This window comes from Neofelis nebulosa, chromosome 3 (assembly GCF_028018385.1).
Source record: "Neofelis nebulosa isolate mNeoNeb1 chromosome 3, mNeoNeb1.pri, whole genome shotgun sequence".
Taxonomy (NCBI): Eukaryota; Metazoa; Chordata; class Mammalia; order Carnivora; family Felidae; genus Neofelis; species Neofelis nebulosa.
The window spans coordinates 15,613,862-15,638,985 of NC_080784.1; the positions used below are offsets into that span (position 1 = coordinate 15,613,862).

The following is a 25,124-nucleotide window of genomic DNA, read 5'->3' on the forward strand; positions in this document are numbered from 1 at the left end:
GATTTATTTATTTATGGGCTCTTATAGAGCACAACTTACTTTTTTTGACTGACCTTCCTGAAAGTAGGGTGACCAGATGTCCCTGTTGGCCCAGGAGGGCATTGGTTTAAGTGTTTTGTCCTAGTCTAATTAATAGCGTCCCTTTTACTTTAAAAAGTGTCCTAATGGAATAATAAATAATACGGTAACTCTAATGAAAGCGGCTGCAAATGATTTTTAGGTTATAACTAATCCTTTGTGTTTGAACTAGAGGGTCCACAGCACCTTTAAAATACCAAACGAAGAATCATAGGAAGATTGAAGATTTTTATCCATAAGCCCAATTACTTCAACTCGAAACAATATTTCAAGCGGACTTAGCAGAATGTATTAAATAATCGCATCTGTGTGTTTTTCACTCTATATTAGGGTTGAAAATGTTGTTAGTCGTCATTACATGCTATTACCTAGAAGTCCTATATTTTGCTATAAGTTGAAGTAGTTATTCTTAAATAGAGTCTGGAATTTCCATAATCTGGGACTTTTTTTTTTTCCTTTTCCAATTTTTGTAATTTGATAGAATAGGAAACTATTGGGGCTTTGCTTCTTTTTTGATATATGATTTTAATTGTTCACGTATAACATTTCCTTAAATTACAGGAAGCCACATGTTGGAAAAAAGATCCATCCGTTACAATCCATCTGTGGTACAGTGTGGGTTTTCACTGGCTTGGGAAACGGGTCTGTGGTGACCTGTAAACAGAACTGAGAAAAGAAAACTTTCAAGATTGATTAGTCTGAAGGAGGCGTGTGGATTTAAGTCTAAATCTCATGCACCATCTGTACAAACCAGCCGAGGGAGTCATTTGAGTCATCTGAAGAAATTCGTCTTCTGTTTTACATGCACATCTATTCATAAAAACTTATTAATAAGATTACGAATTTGGGGGCTGTTCTGGCAGTATAAAAATGTGTATGAACTTCATTCATACTACGGGACAGCAGTTAAGAGATAACCCTTGCAAGTGCTCCCATCGGTCATTCCAGAGGCAGAGGTGGGGCGGGGTGGGGGGGAGGGGGGCAGGGGAAATCCTGGACAGGAGCAGAATCCCGGTTCTTCAACCTCTGTACGACATTGGGCAAGTCACTTACTGCCTTTGGGCCTTCATTTTTGCATCTTTAACGATGATAACTCCTGCCTTGCTCACCTCTGACCTTGGACACTCCATAAACTGTCAAGTCCTGTGCAAACATAAGGCAGCATTTACTATCCCTTAGCTGTAAAACGGATCTGGGGGAAAACGACGTAGATATGGCAGCAGTTCCTTTACGACCAAAATCCACTTTATGTATCCATGGCATTTGTTGCATTTCTGCTAGGACTGCAGCACTGAAGAGGGTCTAAAATTAGCACAGCACGGCACACATTTATTGAGGGCCTACTTCTGGAAAGGCACCAGGCATCACTGATGAGTAGAGTGAAGCTGTCCCTGGCTACCCCATTTTAAATCGCAAACCAGCAGCCTCAGTGTTTGTCCCTGGCTTTATTTTCTCGCATCACACACATCACTATTTCACGTTCTCTATGACTTGCTGCTCTCTTTGTTTATTGTTATCTCTTCCCATTAGGGTGCAGGCTCCTTAGTGACAGAACGTTTTGTTCTTACTGCTGTTATTTTGTTATCCCAGAACTTCTAGCCTTTATGAGCACAGAGCAGGTGCTCAGAGCACATGGGTTCAGCGCACAAAACGGTCCTTGGTCTCAAGGGGCAAACAAGCCAGGGAAGCAGTGGGAATCTCCGTGCCATATTACGTTGTGTTACAATGTGGTGAGGGCTGTAATCGGAGCAAAACAAGGGCTTCTCACGCTGCAGGAGAACAGAAGGGCTGAGGGAGGGAGAAGGTGGAAAGCTTGTCAGAGGACTGACCGCAGTTGGAATCTGGAAGGATGAGAGAGGGGTTTTAGGAGGATAGAGGGACCACAGGCATCTCCGGGAAACAGGACGGCTTCCAAGAAGGCCAGGAGACGGAAAGGACGTTGTTGAGGAGTAGGAATAGTTGAGCTAGTTGGGCACACCGCAGTGAGAGCCCACAGTGATTTACTGGAGCATCAGGAGAAAACGTGAGGACTTGTATTCCTGTTGGTCTTCTAAGTAAAAAGTGCAACAGAAATGAAGACTTACAGATCAATGCCAGGACCTGTCCTGGGTGAATGTGTCACCGGGTTGGAAATACATGGTGGAGAGGCCATTTCTGTGTGGCCCCGTGTGTTTAACTTTTAGGATACTACTCTCTGTTGCAGATTATTTGCGCTCAGAAAGTGGGTTTACCGCTCCCATGATCTTCAGATCTTGTCACGGGATGAGGAGTAACCGTGAAAATAATTGCTACCCCGGCCAAGCCCACTGGTCACCTCGTGGCAGGATGCTTCAAGGAATTGGTCAACACAAAGCTACAGTATTTTTGTTATAAAATGGTGGGAGGTAACAATCTTGCTGACCTTTTCTGAGGGCGAGGTTGGTACCACTCACAATAATCTGAGGAACCCACCGATACTGTGATCTTTAGCTGGTCGTCTGTGGTTAGTCAAGTATGACACTATGTCGGGTTGTGACTGATGTCCGGTGGCCCAGCAGAGAACTCAGTCTACCTACTGAAGCTGGGCAGTGGGAATAGACATTCCTCACTCTCACGTGCACAGGGTAGCCCTGAACATGCCTGAGGATAAATGGAAAGATTTCCTTAATGAATTGTTGATATTATCATTTGCGCCAGTCAGGCAACTTTCTATTCTTTTCCCTCTCAATCTATGTAGAGGCGAGGCGACTCAAGATTTTTCATTCAGTCAACTCACTCAGATTGTTTCCTTCGGAGGCTTGTTGGATTTCATGGAGAGAACTCAGTCTCGGTCTGTTTGGATCTCAGGAAAGTATTAGGCCTTTCTAGAGGATGCCTGTTCTCTGTGAGAGCGTGCCTAGCTGCCCCTGGCTTTGTAAAAGGCCATATTTTGGTGCTATCTTTAATGACTCGAAAGCTTGTGAGCATAGCTTTAGGGTCTTTACGTGAATGAATACAGCCGCTCCACGCGCTAATTTGCAAAGACAGATCTTCAGTATAAGGAGGATTGTCAAAGAGGTGGTTACGAAGCTGGACAGAGGGACTACGCACCAAGGTTAAGGTGAACTGGATTCTTTTGCTCAGCTGACCACCCAGGTGAACCCTTCTGATTTTACGGGAAATATTTGAAGCATTTTGGAGAGAGACTTGAAAGCTTGACACAGGATCCTCATGGGTACTTTTCCCAAGACGAGGGCAGTATATCTTACTAAATATGTGGCATATTCAGAGTAAAAACCGGCCACGAGGTTTACCTCAGGTAACAAACCTTGTTGAACAGAAGTCAGCCGCTTCATGGTCAGTGTCAAAATCTTATCACAGAAGATGGTTAAACGGTTTTATGCTTTCCAACCGCATTCATGTGTGATTTGGGGCTTCTCCATGCTAGTTAATATAAAGACTGAAATATGTAATCTTTTTATTACTATGTAGTCTGATTTTTGCCTTAAACTCTTTAATATTGAACCAAATTACTGATGATCAGTTTCCATTTTTAATTGAAAAACTGGTTTTGAAGTGTGTATTTAGACAAATTAGGCATACGATTATATATATCTTAATTTTTGACATTTAAATTTATAATGTAGTCTTATTTCATTGAAGATTTTAGGTTACTCTTTACCTTTGGCAAGTTAACACTGATTTTCCATGTATGGCCAGCTGCTCCGTCCTCACTGCCTTGACTCAGGCCTTTGGGAGGTAGGAAGGCAGTGGAGACACAAGAACGTGGCAATGACTGGGTGGAGTGAGGGGCATGGGATGGATGGGAGGGAGCCGTGGAAGAGAGAAGCACGGGCTGCCTCATCCCCATGTTCTTGCTGTATGGCACAGGATGGCCAGAGTGTCGTTCACGTATGGAAACGTGTGCCGGGAAGCCAGAGGCCAGGAGAAGGGGGATAACAGTGACTCGTTTTGTGTAACGAGCAGCTCGAGTTTGATTGTCCATGGAGGATCTGGGGAACATACTCAGTTGGGGGAATAGGGATTTGGAGATCAGGGGAGAGGTCAGATGGTGAGAGTTTGGGGAAAGCAGTCACTTACAGGGGTCAACACTAAGCGGAGGGTGTTGTTGAGTTCGGCTAGGGAGACTGAGAAGGGGAAGGAGGAGTGACTAGGGACGGATTCCAGAAAACGCCAGCGTTCCGTGGGCAGGGGAGAACTGAGAGGTGGGAGGAGAGCCAGTGGGGAGGGACAGCAAAACAGACAAAGGAGAGACACATTTTAAGAGGAGAGAGTGGGCACCAGTGCAAACAAGAACCCAGATAAGGACCACAGTCGTCAAAGGATTTTGCAAGGGAGAGCTTGTCAGTTACGTCAGCAAGAAGAAAAATGTGTGTGTATCATATTTAGGAGTTATGTAGTATTGGAAAGTATGGGAATAAGGGCCAAAATATGTAGCATAAACAATAAGTGCCACAAAGTTCAAGAAAGGGGGGGACCCAGAAGTAAAATGACTCCCCGCTTCTGTGTGCGGAATCACCAGTCCGTTAAACCTTGGAGGTATCCGCGATCCTCTCCCCTTGGCCTGCCCTCCTCGCCCATCGTCTCCTACATCAGCCGTGTAGGTCTGCAGGTTCTAACCTGGCGGTGTCTCCTATCCACACTCCTCCATGCTTCCAGGGAGAACTCAAATGCCAACTCGCATCGTGTCAACCACACTATTGCAATAGCTCCCCAGCTGGCCTTCTGGGGTGGGTGTCCTTCTTTTCCAGATAATGTCCCACTCTACGGCTGGGCTAATAAAAAAAAGAAAACAAAACACAGCATTTAAGAAAGTATAATTCATATACCATAAATTCACCAGTTTTTAAAAAAATTTTTTTACATTTATTTATTTTTGAGAGACAGAGAGCGAACGGGGGAGGGGCAGAGAGAGGAGGAGACACAGAATCGGAAGCAGGCTCCAGGCTCCGAGCTGTCGGCACAGAGCCCGACGTGGGGCTCGAACCCACGAACGGTGAGATCACGAACTGAGCCCAAGTCGGACGCTCAACCGACTGAGCTACCCAGGCGCCCCTCACCAGTTTTTAAGCGTTGGATGTGTTTTGATACATCTGTGCAATTGTGCAGCCGTGGCCACAGTTTGGTTTAACAGTATTTTCATCGTTCCAAAAGGCTTCCCCCTGCCTATTTGCAACCAGTTTCCGCTGGATTAAATTTATAACCACTCAGTTATGTCTCTCCTTTGCTTGGTAGTCACTGTGCCCCCGTTCCTTGTGAGTTACGCACAGCCTAATCGGCCTAAGTCTCAAGCCCTCCCTGCACTCACTGCCCCAACATACGTTTCCACCCCTTTCTCTTACGATTCCCTGTATGTCCCTGCCTTTCAGCTGGACAAGACTATTAGCTGCCGCTGTTGACATCTGACCATAATGTCATTGATCAGGCTACTTTTGCCGGCTGGCAGACACATGGAGTGTTAGAATGGAGTGCTTGTTAATTGTATATATTTATGTATGTATGTATGTATTTATTCATGGCAAACACTTCAGTGTCTGCAAACTTAGAAGAAATTTAAAAATTGTTTCCTCTCCCTCTCTACAAACTCCAGTGCAGCCTCGAAGGGCCCATTTTCCACTCCGATTTCGGTGGCACGTGACCCTGCCCGTTTACCCTTGAGCTTGTTCTGTGCCCGTGGCCTACCTGAGCTTAGCCTGCGTTTTCAAAGCTGATAAAGGAGAAGATGTGTGCGGCCGGCGTGTGCGGGTATAAAGACCAACTGGCAACGGCACGGCCTCACACAAAGCCACTTCTTGCCTGTGGCTTTTGTTCCACGCAGTCTCTTCTTTTTATCTTTAAACGTTTGACAAAATGTACATTTTAGTTAATTTTGAGTTCAGTGGCAACAAGTGGATTCATATTGTTGGGCAGACCACCACCATCTACCTGGAACTCTATACTCACTGATCACCAACTCCTCCTCCCCACCCTACCTAGGCCCTGATGACCATGATTGTTCTTTCTATGGCCGCGGGTTTGTCTACACTAGGTACCTCATTTAAGTGGGACCACACAGCTTTTGTCCTTTTGTGTCTGGCGTCTTCTCGCTTCGCTTGGTGTCTTCAAGCTTCATCGTCCACGTTGTGACCTGTGTCAGAATTGCCTTCCTCTTTAAGGCTGTGCCATTGTATGGACAGACCACATTCCTTTTGTCCTTTTGTTGGTGGACCCTTGGGTTGTTTCCACCTTGTCTGGACTCTGTTCTTGACCCCAGGAATTTCTCCATTTTAATCAAGGTGTGCTCGGCACCACTGAATGCCCCGGCTCCCGAGTATGCGGTAGCTGGGCTGGGTGCTGTTTTCTTCTTTTGTTCTAAAACCGGTCTGTGGATGCTATATATTTCCACTGTGCCACTCAGCAGCACCCATCAGGGTCAGTGAGCTAGCTGGCAGCATCCTTGACCCCCACTGGAATTCAGCCTCTTTTGTAAATTTGATACAAAGCAGGGTTTAGAGAACAAAGGGATCTAGAAGGGACTCAGGTTTTAAAAATGCTTTCCCCCTCTCAGTGATCAATACTAATAAGAAAATTGGTTCTCTTTTACTGATGCCTTCTACTTGTCAGCAGTGAACTGGGACATTTGTGTATTTACCTCAGATTCTTGCTGCAACCCTTTAAGAGAAATCTTACTACCATCACAATAGAAAAACAAATGGAACCCAAAGATGAACTTCTCCCAGGCCCCCAACAAAGATATGGATATAGTACCTTGGACATCACCATGCCTCCCTGCTCTCTGTTTCTCTGCCTGCGATTAGTCTGGTCTGGAGGTGGGCATCACAATTATGCCAGCTCACTCCAGCAACAGTCCTCCAGATCTCAGGCCCTCTTGAGTTACTTCTCTTTGGTGAATCCCTCCGTCCCCAAATACTGCTGTCTTTAAAGGGAGGATTCATTGACAAGCGTGACTCATTATGGCCCTGTTAGGAGTAAATGACAGGTGACTAAGTGGAGAATAAGAGAAATTCAGCTTAGATTTTGATAGCAATGGAAAGAACAATATATACATGCATTCTCCTTATTCTTCAGAGCTCTCTTAACCACGTTTCCCCCTATGGATTTATCACTTCCCAGGGTGTTTCAGCCACCACCTGTCTAGCATCTTTTAAGAAAGACCGTAAGTACTGGAGCTTTCTGTTAAAATTGTTAACTAGCAGTTTGGGGCCTGGATTAGGGAAGACAAGATGTAGATAGACTTGCCCTGGGGACAGAGCCTTGGTCAGCTACCTTAGCCAGCTGCCTTCTGGAGGCCAGCATATCCCAGGCCCTACAGACGTGCGAACATATATACATATGAACATACGCGTGTAGATATGTGTCCCATAAGAGACTCCTCCGGTTTTCCATTTCACAAGCCTCTGAAAAAGCCCTAGTCCTTCAAGGGCATGCTCTTTTCCAGACTCGCGTCTAGCTTTGGTCCCCCACCTGCCCAACTTCAAGGTGTGCATTTATGTCTCTCTTTTTTTTACTAATCAGCTCATTTGTCAAATTAACCTATTAATCTCATCTGCAAATCGTGTTTCAAGAAGAAGCAGAAAGATAAATTATTCTCAGACTCAGAATTCTCATTTTTATTTAACAGGTATTTTAATCACAATATTCGATGCCTCTATCACAGAACATACGTAAATACGAGAATGCCTATTTCCTTTCTGCGCATTTAGGTCGCTTACTGTACTACAGTCGCACTTGGGCGGAGAAATGAGGCCACAGGCAACTTTGGTTGCAGTTTCAATGGAATGTCCCCTGGATATTCTAGTTTGGGGAGTCTAATATGCCATTGGAAATTGCCAGTGTCCTATCAGAGGGCGTCCCTGCATCCCAGAGTATTGTGAGCCTAGGAGGTCCTGGATTGAAATTCCTCTTCTAGGTGACAGGGTCAAGGCTCAGACCTGTTACCACTTAGGTTTATGCTTGTGTTCATTTTTCACTCATATCAACGTTTTCTTTACTCCAGAGATTTTTCTCCCTGATCTATTATTACATGTTCAGTCTGTAGTCAGGGTGGGCTTTCTAATGTCTGAGGGGGGCTTTCTGTGCACGGCAAAGATCATTTACATCTGTAAATATTTAGGTCTTTCATTAATGCTCAGTATACGAGAGATACAAATTCAAAAAATCAAATTTTCTTTTATAAGAGATACAAATGGAAAAAATAAAAATGCCCTTAAGTTTTTAGGTTCGGTTTACTGTTTGTAAATTTCAAATGATAAAATAAAGTAAAAACGATCATTCTTGGGGGAATGTTGAAAAAATATTTGATTAATTCAAGTTAAAGACTATAAAGTCCCTTTACTCAACAATTAGTTCCATTCAGAAATACGGTTTAGTCCATTCCCTTAAAAATTTAAATCGCATTTATAAATTTGGTGTATTTAACTTTTAAAAAAGCACTTACTACATCTGACTGGGAAGGCTTCAAACCAGATCTTCCAGAATACTCACTCAGGCTTCACTAGTCATCAAATACATGCCAGGCATTACTAGCCACTGGAGATACAACTCTGAATAGAACAACAATGAACAGCGCTGAGTAAAACAGAAAAATCCCTTGCCTTCATGGAGTTTATATTCTTAAAACTCTTAAGTTCATTAAACTCTTAGAAACCTAAAAAACCAGAGTTTTAAGTGAGAATTTCAAAGTCAAATTTCTTACACTTTTCCACTTAGAATCAGAAGTCTAAGATCAATTATACATTCGAGTTAGAATCACAAAGCAAACGTGTATCTAATTATCAGCGTCTATAAGCTCATATGTAAATACCAAATGTACAAATTATGCTGGCGCCTGATTTTAAACATTACACCGTAAAATTGATTTGCTTTATCATTTTTCCATTGAATGCTAAACTTGCCTAGTACTGAATACTGGGTTATGCAACTGAACTTCCTTGAGAGATGGTGGGTGACCCAGATACAGGACAGTCTCATTTAGGTGGAGAGACTTGGAACCAGTACTGAAGACCCACAAGTTGGGTGTGAGCGGAGTGAATGTTTGCACAGGACACACTGAGTCTCATTTTCACAGTGGCTACAATCACAGGGGTTTCCACGTCCACTTTCTTCTGAGAGGATTGGTTTCATAATGTGTTTACGAGATTCAAGCCTTACCTTCATAACCTTTCTTGATGTTGCCACCTGATTCGGATGGATAAATTACTAACTGTCCCTAAACTCTCCTACTCCATTTACTATCCGATTCCATTCAGCTAACCCCACCCATTTGCTCTTTGATGCTTCTGTGTCTGGCTCTTGGGCCTTGCCTCCAAGGGCACTCTGTTGGGTAGGTACATGGGACAGTACCACTCCCCTCTAAGGCCCACACTCAGAGGTGGCTGAGGGTAGCTCTCCTCCCCAAACCTCCATCACCCCACCCCATTTTTTTTTTTTTCACGTGAACAATGAATATTTTCTCAGTTTTAAGTCAAGGGCAATTCAGATACTCTCCAGAAAATTCCTGGCTGACCCCTCCCTTCAAACAGATTCCCTCTTCTGAGCTCCTTCTATTGAGAAATTCTAAAACTATCGGTGCGTCTTTGCTCAAAACCCTTCAGCAGTTCACACTGCACTGGGAATAGAATACAAAATCTTTAATACAGCCTGCAAGTCCTTGCACGATCTGGCTCTTGCCTTCCTCTATGACCTCATCACACGCGTTCCTCTTCTGCTCCAACTCCAGCCCCACTGGCCCTCCTTCACTTCTTCCAGCAGAGGCCACACTCGCTTCCTACCACAGGTCCTTTGTATGTACTGGTCCCACTTTCTGAAATACCGTGTTCCCAACTCTTTGCTTGGATGACTCCTCATTCCCTAGGTCTCAGATGAACATTTTTTTTCATAGAGGTTATTCTTCTTTCTAGAACTTAGCACACTTGGTGCATTTATCTGCTTACTACCTACACCATAAACTGTGTGGGGCCATGTGTGGTATTCAGCGCCCATGACAGGGCTGGCATATTCTAGATAGTCAATAATTATTTGCTGAATGAGTAAATATCACATTTGCCACAGCAATCACCATTAGCCTTCAGTCAGAACTATTATAATCATTCACATCACCACTTTTGGCTCATGGGAGGTACTGAGCAATTGTATGTTGAATTGGATTGAGAGATCTAAATGTCAAGATCTCATGCATTTTTATTTTATGTTACCTTTATGGTTCTTTACACATTTAGTCTTGTGTAGCTTCTAACACTGTGGTCTTTCTGTTCTTAGAAGACCTCTTACAGTAAAGAAGACATCTTAGCAAAATGTGCCTTCTGGGGGAGTCTCTTTTCCTAACTTTTAAAAAATGTCACTAAACTGTGGCTAATTGGTTTACAGGTGTAGTGAATTTTGATTAGTGTAAATATAAGTTCCATATGATACTTAGTGATTTTATTTGTTTGCTGGCTTGTGTACTCCCATTATCCCAAGAGATAGGTTAGTTACGCTGGCTCCTTAGAGGAGTTCTGGCTCTTTAGGGAGCAGCCTTAAATTACTGAATAGACGCTCTGGTTCTAGATTATCTAATGCTTGTGGTTTAAACCCCGCCCCCATATGCATCGCTCTTCAAGAACCTTGCTGCCCGCCCCCACCCCCAACAAAGAATTCAAGCCTCCGAATAGCACCAAATCATGCTAGAACCCTTGAATCTTAACCATTTAGAGCCTGCTGTTTTTCTGGTTTTGTTTGTTTGTTTTTGTGGCATCCGCCTAAGATCATAGCCCCGTAACATTTCATATCCTTGTCTCTGCATCTTGGCACCTGTGTCTACGAAACAACAACATAAAAATGATTCTGAACGTTGCATCGTCAGTAATAAAAAAGCGCGAAAATGTACAATAAAGTATACTGTCGAAAAAAAAATCAGGTTTATTTTTGTTTAGAACACCCGAGCATTTCTGGAAACCCAAATGGGGGTATTAGCGCTTTGGAAACAAAACAAAAACAAAAACAAAAAACCGGCAGCCCGCACAGCGTCGTCGGGGTCCGCAGCATTGTGACCGCGCGCCTTTAACTCGGCGTGACCTCGGCGTCCCGGCCCCGCGCCTCGGCCGGGGCGGCGCATCCCCCTCCGCCCCTCCCGCGTCGCGCGCATTGTTGTCCTTTAGCGATTGGTTGCTGGACCAGAAGCAGCTGTGCAGAGCCGTGCTGTGTAAAGGACCTGAATGCAGGTTAGCGGGCTGCTGGTGACTTACACGAGGGATCCAGGGAGAGAGAGGAAGAGCCGGAGACCACCTCCACTGCGTTTCCCAGGCGGCGTGGACCAGGTGCCCCGGCGGTTGCGGCTGTCGCAGGAGCTCCCGGTGGCGCCCCCTTCTCCGGCTCTAGCTGACTCCGGGGTTGGCGCAGGTGGGCAAGACAGGGCACCTCAGATCTCCCTGTTCCCACCGAGGGGGTTCTGTCTCTTCCTGCGAGGGGGAGGGACTATCCTAAAAATATGTAAATATCCGAGCACGGACTCCGGGCTGGGGCGCCCGCCGAGGTCCCCGCGCCGCCGCAGGGTGTTTTACATGAAAATGAGAAGCCTGACAGGATCCGTGCTCTAACTTAAGGCAGCTCGGTGATTAGCATGAGACTGGGCGGCTGCCCCGCTTCCTGCCCTTCAATAGCCATTCTGCGCGCTCGCGACCGGGCGTTGGTGCCACCGTGCGGGTGTGGATCGGCAGGCTCGGCATCGCTGGCAGCCATGGCTCCAGACGCCCCCTCGGCCAGTAAGTAGGAGCATGCATGTGTAGGGGGGCACATGCGTGTCGGCGCGCGCGCGCGCGCGCACACACACACACACACACACACACACACACACACGCACACCACCCTGAGCCTGGGAAGGAGGAAGATTGACGAGGCGCTGCAGTTGCGAGGAGGACTCGGGCTCTTCCTGGATTCCGCAGGAGCCCGCCTGCCGCAGCTGCTGTCTGCAGAGTCTGCTCGGATCCCTGTGCACACGCGCCCCCCATTCGAGCCTCTGTAATGAAGACTGCCTCCCGAGGACTGCAGGGGAGGCCGAGCCAGCCTGCGCCCGGGACTGCGGGCCGCGCGGCCGAAAGGCCCTGGGGGACACGACTCGGACGCTGTCATCCCCACGCCTCGCTCTGAGCCGCCGGGTGCGGAGAGGGTCTGCCGCCGCCCCTCCGACTTCCCGGGCGCCCGATCCCGGGTCAGCCCCGGAGGAGGCCTCGGCTTCCTCATTTGTTTGGGTCTTTTGTGCCGTGGCTCACAGTTGGCTAAGCACTCCTGCGCTGAATCGGGCCATTGTCTGCGCTCCCATTGCTTTCACGCTGCAAGTCTCGGCGCCCCCACCCCGCCCGCCCCCTCCCCGCCTCCTCCCGGCCGGGGAGCCTCCTAACGTGCCTTTCCCCCCCAGGAATCTGGAAGCTATAAGCCGGGCGGATTGCAAATGAAGTGTAATGCATTGTGGGACGTGTGTAAAATCGGAGCCTTCGCCGTGGGGGTGTGTGGGGGCGTGGGGAAGGCCGGACCCGCCGCTGGCGGTGTAGACGCCGACGAGGAGGGGCTGGGAAAATGTGCGCAGAGTCCGCCAGGGTCGTGCCCGCCGTAGACGGATGAAGCAGCGCGCTGCGCCCCGGCGCTGAGGCCCCCAGGATCGGGGCGGCAGGTCGCGCTCCCCCACCATGAAGAAGACCCGGAGCACAACCTTGCGGCGAGCCTGGCCTAGCTCGGATTTCTCCGACCGGGCCTCGGACCGAATGAGGTCCCGCAGCGAGAAGGACTACCGCCTGCACAAGCGCTTCCCCGCGGCCTTCGCGCCCCAGGCTTCGCGGGGCTACATGACATCAGGTGGGTAGCCGCGTTTCTGCCCCCGGGCCGGGTCCGCGGGGCGTGCTCGGTGCGCCGCCGCCGGGGTGCTTAGGTGGGAGCACGGCCGGTGATGGATGCGATAAGTTATGGGGAAAGCAGGAAAAATTAGCTCACATCCACCATTTTGTACCTCCGCAAGATCCACAGCAGGCCCTCTCAATATGGGGTTTGAGAGCTATTAGTTAGGTAAAATAAGGGAGGGGGCCGTGCCTGGCGCTTTGGCTGCAGGAGATAAATGACTGCAAGGCTCCTGCGCGGCAGCCTCCTTGAGCTTTGTGGGAGAGCCTGCGTCCGGGGCCGCCTGCCGTAGCGAGCTGGCCGGCTCCTGCATGGTGGCCAGTTATCCTGATGGGTATTTAGACAGCCCCTTGTGCCTACAAGGGAACAGGTTCCGTGCACAACTCTGGATGGTTGGAGTCCGGGAAGAGCCCCGCATACGTCTCAGAGCTCGTGTGATTTGCACGCAGACAACTCTGTGGGAGCTCATTGCATGCATTCCGTGGGGTAATGGTGTGTATGCGGATTGACCGCTCACATGATTCTGTGTGGATTTAACATATGTTGCCTCGAATTAGGTTGTATGGAAAGAATGGAGGCTGTATTTGCATGTCAGACAGGAAGGACGAACAAAACGGTGAATGGAAACGGAGGCTTCAGAAAGGGTTTCATCATGGTAAAACGCAGGGCTGTTAAGAGCATTTCGGAAGGAGCCGGTTCCCTTTGGCAGCACGACGGAATGGCTTTGGCTGTGACTTGGGAACCCAGGGGATAAAATACTGGAGGAAATGCCGAAGGAGGCAAATCCTGGAACTCTTTCCTTGTTTTCTCCTTACTTATTGTTGACCACTTGTGTGCGATGGTCAGACATCAATTTTTGTTCATTTTTTTTCAGTTTGAAAGAAGTGATTTTCTACCAAACACAATGTGATGGAAGAGATGAGATTATATTTGAAACCACATACTATTCCAAGTCATCCCGAGCCCTGTCTTCACTGGCGAGGTTGCTTTAAGCGTGTGGTTGGTGCTCACAGGGTAGCTTTGCTATCTTTCCCCTTAAAACAGCAAGGTTTTTTTAAAAATATGTATTATCCCTGGGATCAGTACTTCATGCTTTAAAAATGTCTTGTGACCACATTTCCATAAATATAAAATCGAAATAAAATAACCATCTTTTTTATCGCAAAATCTGGCTACAGAGGATGTTGTACTGTTTTGGCAGTAAGGCGCCCTCGATTCTCTCTTTCATGAAAAGCCAGATTTGCAAAGTGACAAGTACAGTTTATACGTTAGTAATTCAAGTCAATCACTGCTGTGGTTGCTACAGTCTTCAGACTTGTGATTGTAAATTTTGAAATGCACCTAAATCGAAATCTAACCTCAAAACACATATGTACATAAACTCATGTCTGCACCGAGTGTTTCGATAATCCCAGGTCTCAGATGCCTGGGTTTGAATGTCTTCATTCCACACTGAATGGTTCCCCTCTTTTTTTTTTTTTTTTTTATCCCTCTTCAGGACCCAGTACTGACACCCAAGTGTGAAGCTATGGGAGGGCAGGTGGCCATAATGTCTTCAACAAACCTGTGAGATTCTTTAACGATTTCAGGCATATTCCCATAGAGCCTGTTTTTATCTGTCTTTGGCATGGCTTCATTATGATCACATTTTCATTACTTGCTGAAGTACTTCTCTGCGTTTGCCGGATCTGCGAGGTGTTTCTGAAGGCGTGGGGGAAGAAACTCTTAATGTTATTTGATTCTCTTTTCTTATTTCATTTCTTGATCTGCACATGGTAAGCAGGTCTGACAGTGATGTTGAAGGATAAGCTGTTTCAGGATAGTGGTTTTCTATGCAGATTGAATGTTAGGTACCTGCTGACAAAAAAAACAAACAAAAAAAACCCCCAAAAAACAAAAAACCACCAAAAAACAAAAAACCCAAAAGGTGGGGGACGAAGAGCGGTGTCAATCATTCAGTATTCTCTGGAGTGTCCCTAAGGGCCAAGTGCCTTGCTAGATTCTCACCTATCTGTTAGGTTGGATGTAATATGGTGTGCCCAGCGAGGGAGGGGTATTATTTATCCATCCTTAAAACGTTAGCTAAAACACGTAATGAGTGGTGTTGGTGCTGATGGAAGGAAATGGTAAATATTAAGACAGACACCTACAATGAGCGTTGGGAGAGTAGATGGAATCGCTCATATGCATCTTTTGTGTGTTTGGGGTGGGTATCTTATCAATTTCCTTTTCAAAAATGGCTCTTTTCCAAATATGAAACTTGATAGGAATAGATGGTATATTGAAACACTCAGAGATCATTTACAGGAAGTTCTTTTCCTCTTACGAAAGGTAAAGGAAATCTACTTGTATCAAGTTAGTGACTCTGGATATAAACAGAGGCTTTGTCGCATAAAATGAAATAGGAAATGAGGCAGCTGAGAACGTGGGTCTTTTCATATTCTGTTTGTCCAGTCATTTGGCATAATAACGACTGGTATTATCGTACTTCATTTTCAGTAGAAAGAGTTTTTTTGTTATTGAGTTCAAAGGACAAAATAAGTTAGGGAGTTACTTAAAATAAGGAACTTAAAATAACTTCACTTGTGACTCTTTTTAGAAATCCACCTCCCCCCACCCCAACATATGTTCCTAAAAAATATGGGGGGGGGATCACTTTTTTTTTTTTTTAACTTTAGGAAAGAAGAGAGAGAGAGAGAGAGAGAGAGAGATCCTTGGGAATTTTAATAGCAGTTGTTTGGGTCTGGCATACCTGTCACACAGTAGACACTTGAAGTTTACCTCTGTTTATTAAGGCCGAATTGCAGGCGTCCGTAATAGCTTTCTAATGAGACAGCACCATTTCAAACAGCCTTCTCTCCACTAATAAGTAATTACCAGTTTGAAATGTGATTTATAGCAGTAGGCTTGACATTTAGCCGTGGCTTTTTCATATAGCTTCAGGATAAACTACACTTAAACTCAAGAGGTTAGAACAGGCGCATATAAAACTTAAAAGAGATCCTCTGGAAGTACAGAGAATTCTGAAACTTCAAATCTTGACGACCATGTCTTTTATGACTGTTAAATCTCCCAATTCATGCTACCAAATCTAAAATAACCCTAAGAATTCACAGGCCTCCTTCTGGCAACCAGCAAGTTCACAGGCCATGAGATGAATTCCTTGTTCATCTTGACTATTAATTTCCCAATGGTAGTTTCTGGGCAGAAGGGGGAAAACCTTACCTTTTGTTCAAAACAAGATGAATAACTCAATGCCCAGGCATTATCTGAAGAAGAAAAGAGGTTAGATCAAACGGATGTGGAATCATTCTGCGTTTTCTAAAACTAGATATTATGACATCAGTTAACCAGAAATAAAAGTCTGTCTCCCCCCAGGGAGGGCAATAGCTGTATAATTTCTAGTGCTTTCCACATGAAAACATGCTCACGTACCTCCATGAAATAATTTTCAAGACAGCAAACCTTTTGTCGTTGAAGCTATTAGAGCCTTAACTGTGTGATCTCTTTGCACAAATGTTGCTACTATACATTTTCTTGACTCTCTTCTCCCCCAGTCCCGGGGAAGAGTGAGTCTAGATGTTCCACGTGTAATGCCATCAAGTCGGGGGTATTCTATTGATCAGGAGTTGGAAAGTCAATTTCCCACATAAAGGTTCTACAGAGCATGTCCATCAAAGCTGTTGCTTAATGCAAGATATCTCCAAACTTAGGGTGCTTTTAGATTTTAAAGAATGGCAGAGCAGACAGTTTTACCGCTATGACTTTAAAGGGTTGGAAAAGAGAGATAACACAAAAGGCCCAAATTGGCATCTGAAGAAAATTGAAATCCGTTTTGTCTGCCGACCCAACTGATGTCATTGGTGGGGCGGAATGACCAGCACAACCACCTTGATGACTTTATTAGTTTTAATTTTATAGAAACTAATTCTGGGGCACAGCTGACTGTGTGTCCCAGATCCTTCTGTTCTGTTATTTTAAGAGACGTGAGAGTTTCCTGGGAGTGGAGGATGGACACTCGAGGTTCCAATCTGGGCCTGCCACCAACCGGCTGTGTCCCTGGCGAGTAATATGACCTCCCTCCCGTCTGTAACGGGTCCTTCTGGTCCCTGCTTCCATTACAGAGTTGGGCCCCGCGGTGACTCTGTAATGAGCCATCACAGGACTCGTGAGCACTTACACAGAAATCGTTAGAAATAACCTTTGCCCTTTCTACTTATTGGAGTCACGTGCTTCCCCGTATGTGGGGTGTGTGCGAAGTGTGCTCATTTTGCAAAACAGTCCTATTTCCTGCCGTCCTCAAGCGTTGTGTTAAATGTGCGCGCGGCTTGTGCTGGCCAGCAGAGTGACGCGGGAGGGAGGTGATGGACGAAGTTATAATCACGTGCAAGTTTTCATAAATAACATCCTGTCACCTCCTTTCCCCTCTTTGGAGAGATCCATTTTCAGCCAGCTACTCCAACTGTGTTTTAATTTGAAACTACCTGTGTTGACTCCTTTCATCAGGCAAGTGGAAGTGAGGAATATTACACTTGGTGGTGAATGACTTTATTCTTTATTTCCCAAGAGAACACGAATGCACTTACAAAAGGTCACCTCTCTTGGTGTTTCAATATCTTTTACGCTCTCGTGAATGTTTTTATTTGGAAAAAGGAGTATGAGTGTATTGTATAAAAACCTTAGCATTTTTACACCTCCGGAGCAATTCTGGCTTAAGTTCCCAACACCCCAGAGAGTTAGGACAGTTCAGACAATAGCATGTTCTTTGGTAAACGATTGCTTGTGCTGGGTGCAAATATAACCAAGAAACAAAATCTGGTTAGGTCCTTGCTGGTGGGATAATACGTTGACTTTTCAGTTTCGGACAGGCTTTTGTGGATCAGAGAAGCTGTATGGAGCCTAATCTATAAGGTGTAAAGGCTCTTGCATGTTATAAGACTGTAGGCTATAGTCAACTCTAAATTAACCTCAGCCACCGTACCACCGGAAAGAAATGTCATGGGTGAATTTTTTAAGTAGACAGCAAACCTTTCCTCGAGTGGTTAATCCCTAGACTGTTTCTATGTGACGTTAGAATGTACAACCAGTTGGTCAGAAAATCCGGTGTCTACCACCTAAATATTTCTAAAATCTGCCCTCCTTCTCCATCTTGTGTTGCTTGAATCTCCTTCTGTTCTATTACGGTGTCTTCCAAACTGACCTGTCTTCAGGTACGGTTCGTCCTCCTTGGGTCCCCAGAGGGTTTTTGTGTTAGGGTCACATCATTTCTCTTTTCAGTGTTTCTCATGCCTGTGGATGAAGTCCTAGACCAAGGCTCTTCTTGGCATGACCTCTTCTTGGCATGACCTCTTCTTGGCATGACTGCCTTTTCCACCCCCTCTTCCCATTCTTTCCCCACCATCCTGTGTTCTAGGCTCCTGAAAATACCTTCAACAATACCGTATTGCCATTTTGTGCCTTTTGTAATGTCTGTTCCACTGCTTAGACTATGCTCTCCATCTTTATTTTTTATTTCTTGAATTTTTTTTATGTTTATTTATTTTCGAGAGAGAGAGGGAGGGAGAGACAGAGCACGAGTGGGGGAGGTGCAGAGAGAGGGAGACACAGGATCCGAAGCAGGCTCCAGGCTCTGAGCTGTCAGCACAGAGCCCGACGCAGGGCTTGGACCCACGAACTTTGAGATCATGACCTAAGCCGAAGTCGGACTCTTAACCGACTGAGCCACCTGGGTGCCCCATAGGCTCCCCATCTTTAAAGGTCTGCAGGAATACTTTTGAACCTTCCAGAACCAGCTCATACACCATTCTCTTTCAGTTGACCTCCACATCCTTTCTAGAGCAAATCCCTCCTATGACATTTGTTCTGTACTTGTGTTACAGCAACACGGTCACCTTGTGTCATACCACGAGTTCACACGTGGGTCTCCAGTACAAGCCAGCGAGTTCCTCAATGGCACTACGTGTGTTATTCACATCTCTATTTTCCAGCAACCACAGGGCTTGGCACATGTCGGGCACTCAGTAAATGTTTATTGCGTGAGTGAATAAAATACGACTCCTCTTTAAAAATTGGATAAAGACATGGCCAGCTGTCAGCGAATCAACCATTAGAAAGTGGTAAATAATAGGTAGGATATGATCAAGAGTCAGGTGGGGAAGTCGATACGGTCGGTGTAAGGGGAATAGGAGTTCAGAGAAGGATATCAATTAGAAAAGGCTTCCCGGAGGGGAGACTTCCTTGGGTCTCGAAAGACTGGGTAGGATTTGAGGAGACAGGGAAGGAGGGGGATGGAGGGAAGGTTGTAGAAGCAGTAGCAACCAAGGAGGAAAGGCGCGTTTCAGGCGGAGTGTCTGTGGTGGCCTGCAGGACAGATGGAAAACATGAGAGTCTCGAGGCCAGGAAGCCGGCCGGGATGTGGTTGAAGGGGCCGATGAGATCAAGCCATGTGATGCCGAGCGACCACCACAGAGGAGGGCTTCCCAGCACTGCCAGGCATTTGCACACCACCCCCAAGATTTTAGCCATGTCCGTAAACCACCCGTGTCGGTTACTTAATGTTTTCCCTTAACCTGAGCCCACTGTTGGATTGAAATGAATGAAGAAGAAAGTTTTGTATTCTGTGTGACATTACAGGGTTCGTTTGCTGATTCCATTTTTCTGATCTCCATTAAGATTAATATATTACTGTACCAATTAAAATACTCAACTAAATACCGCCTAAAATGACCTCGCGTACCTGAGCGGTAGTCATGCCACATCGTGGAAAGCTTGTATCAGCCAAGGAAGGAGGGACGGGCCCGAAGGGGAAGGGGAGAGTCTTCAAGAACAAAGAGCTGGCCATTCCTTATAACTGGATTTAAGATGTTGAAATAAAGGGGGGTTGTAAACCAGATTTTTGTCGGAAGAGTGCAGTATACGGCCAGAAAGCTGGGACAGTAGAGCAGGTGACGAGTTCCATTTTGAACCTAATGGGCTGGTTAGACACACGAGGAACAGTAAGAGTTAGAGATACAGTTTTGGGGGTCATCCAGTTAGCAATGTTGGTTGAGAACACAAGCCTAGCTTAGCTTTTTTTGCACTTGGTGTTCTGTTTCTTAGAGGGGAGCAGATGACTGCCTTATTTTTATTCCCGGCACATGGAGGGTCAGTTGGGTTCCGTGAACTTTCAGTCCCGCTTGGGTTTTTCTGAAAACGTGGGGGACCAAGGACAAGGTTGCTTGGAGATCATCTGCTCTCCCGTTCCTAAATGTCAAGTGCTTTGTAACGCTAGGATTTGTTTTATTGGTGTTTGCCTTTATTCAGAAGCCACGGTGCTGATGATAAAAGGGATATATGTTTGGTGAGTACAGTCAGGTGTGAAAAGGCTTAGAGTAACGGGTGTAGCAACCCAGGAGACTAGACCAGCTATGTAAATAATGTACATTTCAAACATCTGTCATACACCTATGCAGTTGAAAAATTATGGCTTCGGTAACTCATACACACAGTTAAAATCTCCATTTATCTTTCTACTCAAATCCATGATGGCCCCTCCAGGCCAACTTTTCTCCTTTTGAAGATGAAAGAGAGATACTTGGCAGATGCCTGTGGGCATTACTGGTGGCAGGACCTATGCCTGGCCCTATCCTGCTGATGGCCATAGTTTCAGAGGGAGGAACCATCCAGCTTTGCAATTAACGCCCCCACCACACCCCAACTGCACATTCCTGTCTCGCTGATTCCCCGAAGAGAGCTAACAGGCCATTAATTGCTTTCGGCATATCCAACTTTGGCTTTGAAATCACTTATTTCATCCTTACATGAAACGAAGGGCCCTCATAGCAATAGAGATACATTGGATATTTGTCATTTTTTTTTTTTTTTTTGGCTGCCCAGCATCTGAACCCTCCGCTGTCCTGCGTTGAATGAGCGCCCCCACCCACCCGCACCAAAAGAAACATTCACGTCCTAACCTCTGGTACCTGTGAATATGAACTATTTTGGAAACAGGTTAGATGTAATTACGATGTGGTCATACGTGAGCAGAGTGGGCCCTAAATCCAGTAAGACTGGTGTCCTTATAAGAAGAAGAAGAGAAACACAGACAGCAGGCACAAGGTCATGTGAAGACGGAGGCAGAGGTGTGAATGATGTGTCTACAAGCCACAGGCAAGGCCAGGGTTTGCTGGCCACCACCATACCGGCAGGAGAAAGGCACGGAGTGGGTTCTCCTTCGGGGCCTCCTGAGGGGAAATGGTCCTGCTTCTGTCTTCTGGTCCCCAGAACCCTGAGAGAATAAATGTCTCTCGTTTTAAGCCATCTGGTTTACGGCGTTTGGTTTTGGCGGCCCCCGGGAATTAATACAGCCACCTTATGAAGGTTGGAGGGAGGTGGAAGTCTCCTTTCTCTCTGTGTTGCTGCTGAACTCGCCATGGGCTTGCCTTCCTGGCCTGCCCGACGTGGAGGGCCTGGGTGCTGACCTAGGCTTCACCTGTTACCCACGCCCTTCGCTTGTGCACAGAGCAGCGGGGGCTGTGAGGCACGTTCCCTTCACAGGGTGGCGCTGTTGTGCAAGACCGCGCTCTGGAGGCTGCTGTTGGGGGACGGGGGTGGGGGTGGGGGTGGGGGGTGGGGGGTGGGGGGGGATGGCTGGCAGGTTGTGTGCATTGTGTGGCCGGGTTGGTGGCGCTCATGCTTGGTAGAAGCTGCTGAGGAGGCCTCACGGAAGCGGCTCTGGCCACAGAGCTCCAAGCCTGGATCTCCAACACCCCGCCCCCCGAAATTCTGCGAGTTACTCAAAATATCCTGGTAAATATTTCAGCCTCTTTTCTCTGAGAGGCTGTGTAGCATAGCAACTTCGAGCAGAGATACAGGCCACGGGGCTTCATAATCTAGCCTTTCCAGCACTGGCTGGGTACACATGGATAAATTAACGTATTTTCCTCCGTTTTATTACCTGCAAAATGGGAATAATAATGGTATGCAGCCATGAGGTCTGGGGTGAATTATGTGACTTATTATATACATGAAGCACTTAACACCAGGTACAGCACACGAGAAGCATTGTATCAGTATTGCTTGTCATTAGCATTATTTTTTTCTTTCTTTCTTTCTTTCTTTCTTTCTTTCTTTCTTTCTTTCTTTCTTTCTTTCTTTCTTTCTTTCCTTCCTTCTTTCCTTCTTTCCTTCCTTCCTTCTTTCCTTCCTTCCTTCTTTCTTTTTTCTTTCTTTCTTTCTTTCTTTCTTTCTTTCTTTCTTTCTTTCTCTTTCTCTTTCTTTCTTTCTTTCTTTCTTTCTTTCCTCTCTTTCTTTCTTTTCTTTCTTTCTTTCTTTCTTTCTTTCTTTCTTTCTTTCTTTCTTTTTCTTTCTCTTTTTCTCTCTTTCTTTCTTTCCTTCTTTTTCTTTCTTTCTTTCTCTTTCTTTCTTTCTTTCCCTTTCTTTCTTTCTCTTTCTTTCTTTCTTTCTCTTCCTTTCTCTTTCTTTCTTTCTTTCTCTTTCTTTCTCTTTTTTCTTTCTTTTTCTTTTTCTTTCTTTCTCTTTCTTCTTTCTTTCTTTCTTTCTTTCTCTTTCTTTCTTTTTTCTTTCTTTCTTTCTTTCTTTCTTTCTTTCTTTCTTTTCAGTCTTTATTTTTGAGAGAGACAGAGACAGTGTGAGCATTGGAGGGGCAGAGAAGAGGACAGAGGATCTGAAGTGGGCTCTGTGCTGATAGCAGAGAACCTGACTTGAAGCTCAAACTCACAAACCGTGAGATCATGACCTGAGCTGAAGTCGGATGCTTAACCCACTGAGGCACCAGGCACCCCAAAAGAGCCCGCATTGGTTTCTGTGAACCCAGTGAACTCATTTGAATTTTCATTTTGGTTGGTTCTAAAATAATTGAAACAAGTTTTTGAACATTTTTTTTCCTTACACTTGCTCACTGGTTATTTGTAATGAAGACAATGGTCGGCTGCTGATAAACAGAAAAAAAAAAAAAAAGATGCTTTACCAGAGTTTGCTTCTCCGGGGACCGAACATGCCCAGAAGAGCTGAACGGGAAGATGGTCATCGTGTCAGATGGGGTTTTCTACCTTTGTAATAGTGGCTTCAGTCTTACGTTTGTAAAGTGCCTTTAGAGAGCAGCAGAGCGTTGGGACTTAGGGCTTTGAAGTCAGAGGGTTGGTGTCCTAACACCCACTTGCTGGCTGAGTGATCTTGGCAGTTTGTGCGATCAGTCTGTTCTCTGTTTCTCGTCTGTAAAATGAGGATAAAATAGTATCTTCCTTACAGTTGTTCTGTGCATTAAAGGAGCAAATGCACACAAAACAACTAGCATAGTGCCTGACACACAGTAAGAACTTAGTACGTTCTTGCTACGATATCATTATTTCTCTGGGGGCATAACTACGGGGCGGACTCGGTCCTCAGTGTCTAACGAAGAAGGGCGACAACGGGTAGTGTTGTCCATGATCCGGCAGAGTTCAAAAACAGCTTTAAATCTTTTTCTGACGCTTGGGACTCATTTAATCAGAAGTCAGACTTTCTATTTCTTCCTGATTTTGGTACGCGATCTTCTAAGAAATCTGCGGAACTGTTCACGTACCTACGTGGGCTTGCCTGTCCTCGAATGTCTGTCTTTGGAAGAACAGTAGAGCATCATTGTGCATTCAGTGCATCTGCAGGATATACATCTGAGAGAACTTGGCTTCACGAAAATCAGAGAGACAGTGCCCCATATGATCAGGCTCCGCTTAATCTGAGATATATGCATTGACTTTTCAGTTGAAGGCAAAGGGAAAAAAAAGCTGCTTCTGAGCTGAGGGTTGAGCTGTGTGCTCATGTGTGTTTGTGTGTGCAGTTGAGCGTTGCAGAAATGGGGTGGGAGGTAGGAAGGCAGCGTTGAGGCCAAGGTCCATCTATCAAGGGCACTTTTGAAAGTGAGGCCCAGTGGCTTCTCTCCTCCAAGCCAAGCCCATTTCCCCTCCTTGGGGAGTTTAGTGATGGTCCCGTGGAATCTCAGGTCAGAAGTCCCCCTGAATGGTGTAGGAGGTAAAGGGGTGCTGAAGGTTGGGGTCCACTTGTCAAATATGTTAATATTTCGGCAGCTTTCCTAAGAGCAGATGGGATGGCAGCCTGAGCTGGGGGATAAAGGGCCCCCCTCCTCCGCAGCTTTCAAAGCAGTCACTTCCCCCCTTCACCCCCCTTTCCAGGCAGACACGCGAGCTGCATCCACTGGGATTGGGGGGAGCGCCGAGCTTTTCATTTTGCCTTGTTTACTCCTGAATTTGCATTTTACCTATTTGTTTTCAACACTTCTCCCCCTCCCAAGACCCTCCTTCCTTAAAGTCTAGGTAAAAATACCTAATGAACCGGAAGGGTACTGAGGACCTTGCTTTATACGGCCGCGGCCAACTGACTGAACCTCAGAAGCCTCCTCCATCCCAAATGGGACAAAAGCATTGGCTTTTGTTGGTTAAAGCATCATTTTTTGGAGCATGCGGATCTTGTTTCCCCATAGGTTGTCCTGTCCTTGATGTGGGTAATTTAAACACGTGAGAATTTCAAGGGACGTGTTTGGGATGCCAAATGCAAAAGAAGACGTGATACACCATCCTGATCTCAAGGCCCAGAAACAGAGGTTTGGGTCACCAAATGCTGCCAGAGGTGTGAAAGTATGTTCTCTGCACTGAGGCCCTGCGAGTGTCCTCCCTCAGGCTGGAGTCGATGCTGTGGGCTTGTGGAAGGTGTTTTTCGCACCACTGTGTGTATAGTCCGGCCCTGCAAGGTTTCTGTTCAGCTTGGTGGAGGGAAGCCAGAGGTCGAAGGCCCTGGAACATGAGCACAGGCTTCGTCTGTCAGTCTGAGAACAAGTTTCCAACAAGATAACAGAGTTCCCTCCACTCCCCAAAAAAGAAATGTCTAAGAAGATAACAGAGTTCCCATGTGGTCCTGACATGTAGATATTCCGGGGGAGCCATTTTACCCTCAGTCCCCTTTTCCCCCAGCAGAAGGGAACCATTGGTTATTAGGCACAACTTGTACCAGCTAGTGGGTAAGAATGATCTCGGGGCGCCTGGGTGGCTCAGTCAGTTAAGCGTCCGACTTCAGCTCAGGTCACGATCTCGCGGTCCGTGAGTTCGAGCCCCGCGTCGGGCTCTGTGCTGACCGCTCAGAGCCTGGAGCCTGCTTCCGATTCTGTGTCTCCCTCTCTCTCTGCCCCTCCCCCGTTCATGCTCTGTCTCTCT

The 25,124-nt window shown here is 46.2% G+C and overlaps 1 protein-coding gene and 1 long non-coding RNA gene across 6 annotated transcripts in view; one reads left to right on the forward strand and one right to left on the reverse strand.

Moving 5' to 3' along the window:
- STOX2 (storkhead box 2) overlaps positions 1-25,124 on the forward strand; it is a 229,292-nt gene that overhangs the window by 101,514 nt on the left and 102,654 nt on the right. The window contains exon 1 of one of the 5 annotated variants that reach the window (XM_058719953.1): positions 10,215-12,882. The exons of 3 other annotated variants lie outside the window; for them this stretch is intronic. In XM_058719953.1, coding sequence (XP_058575936.1) covers positions 12,717-12,882 — 166 coding nt within the window. In that variant the 5' untranslated portion in view covers positions 10,215-12,716. Of the gene's footprint in view, positions 1-10,214; positions 12,883-14,463; positions 14,488-25,124 lie in introns of those variants that run through there. One more of the 5 variants, XM_058719959.1, reaches the window with a different exon arrangement.
- On the reverse strand, positions 581-7,667 carry LOC131506391 (uncharacterized). Its single transcript, XR_009258904.1, has 3 exons — positions 6,805-7,667; positions 4,678-4,832; positions 581-744 (listed from the first exon to the last, which is right to left on the reverse strand). It is a non-coding gene; the product is annotated as an uncharacterized LOC131506391 (long non-coding RNA).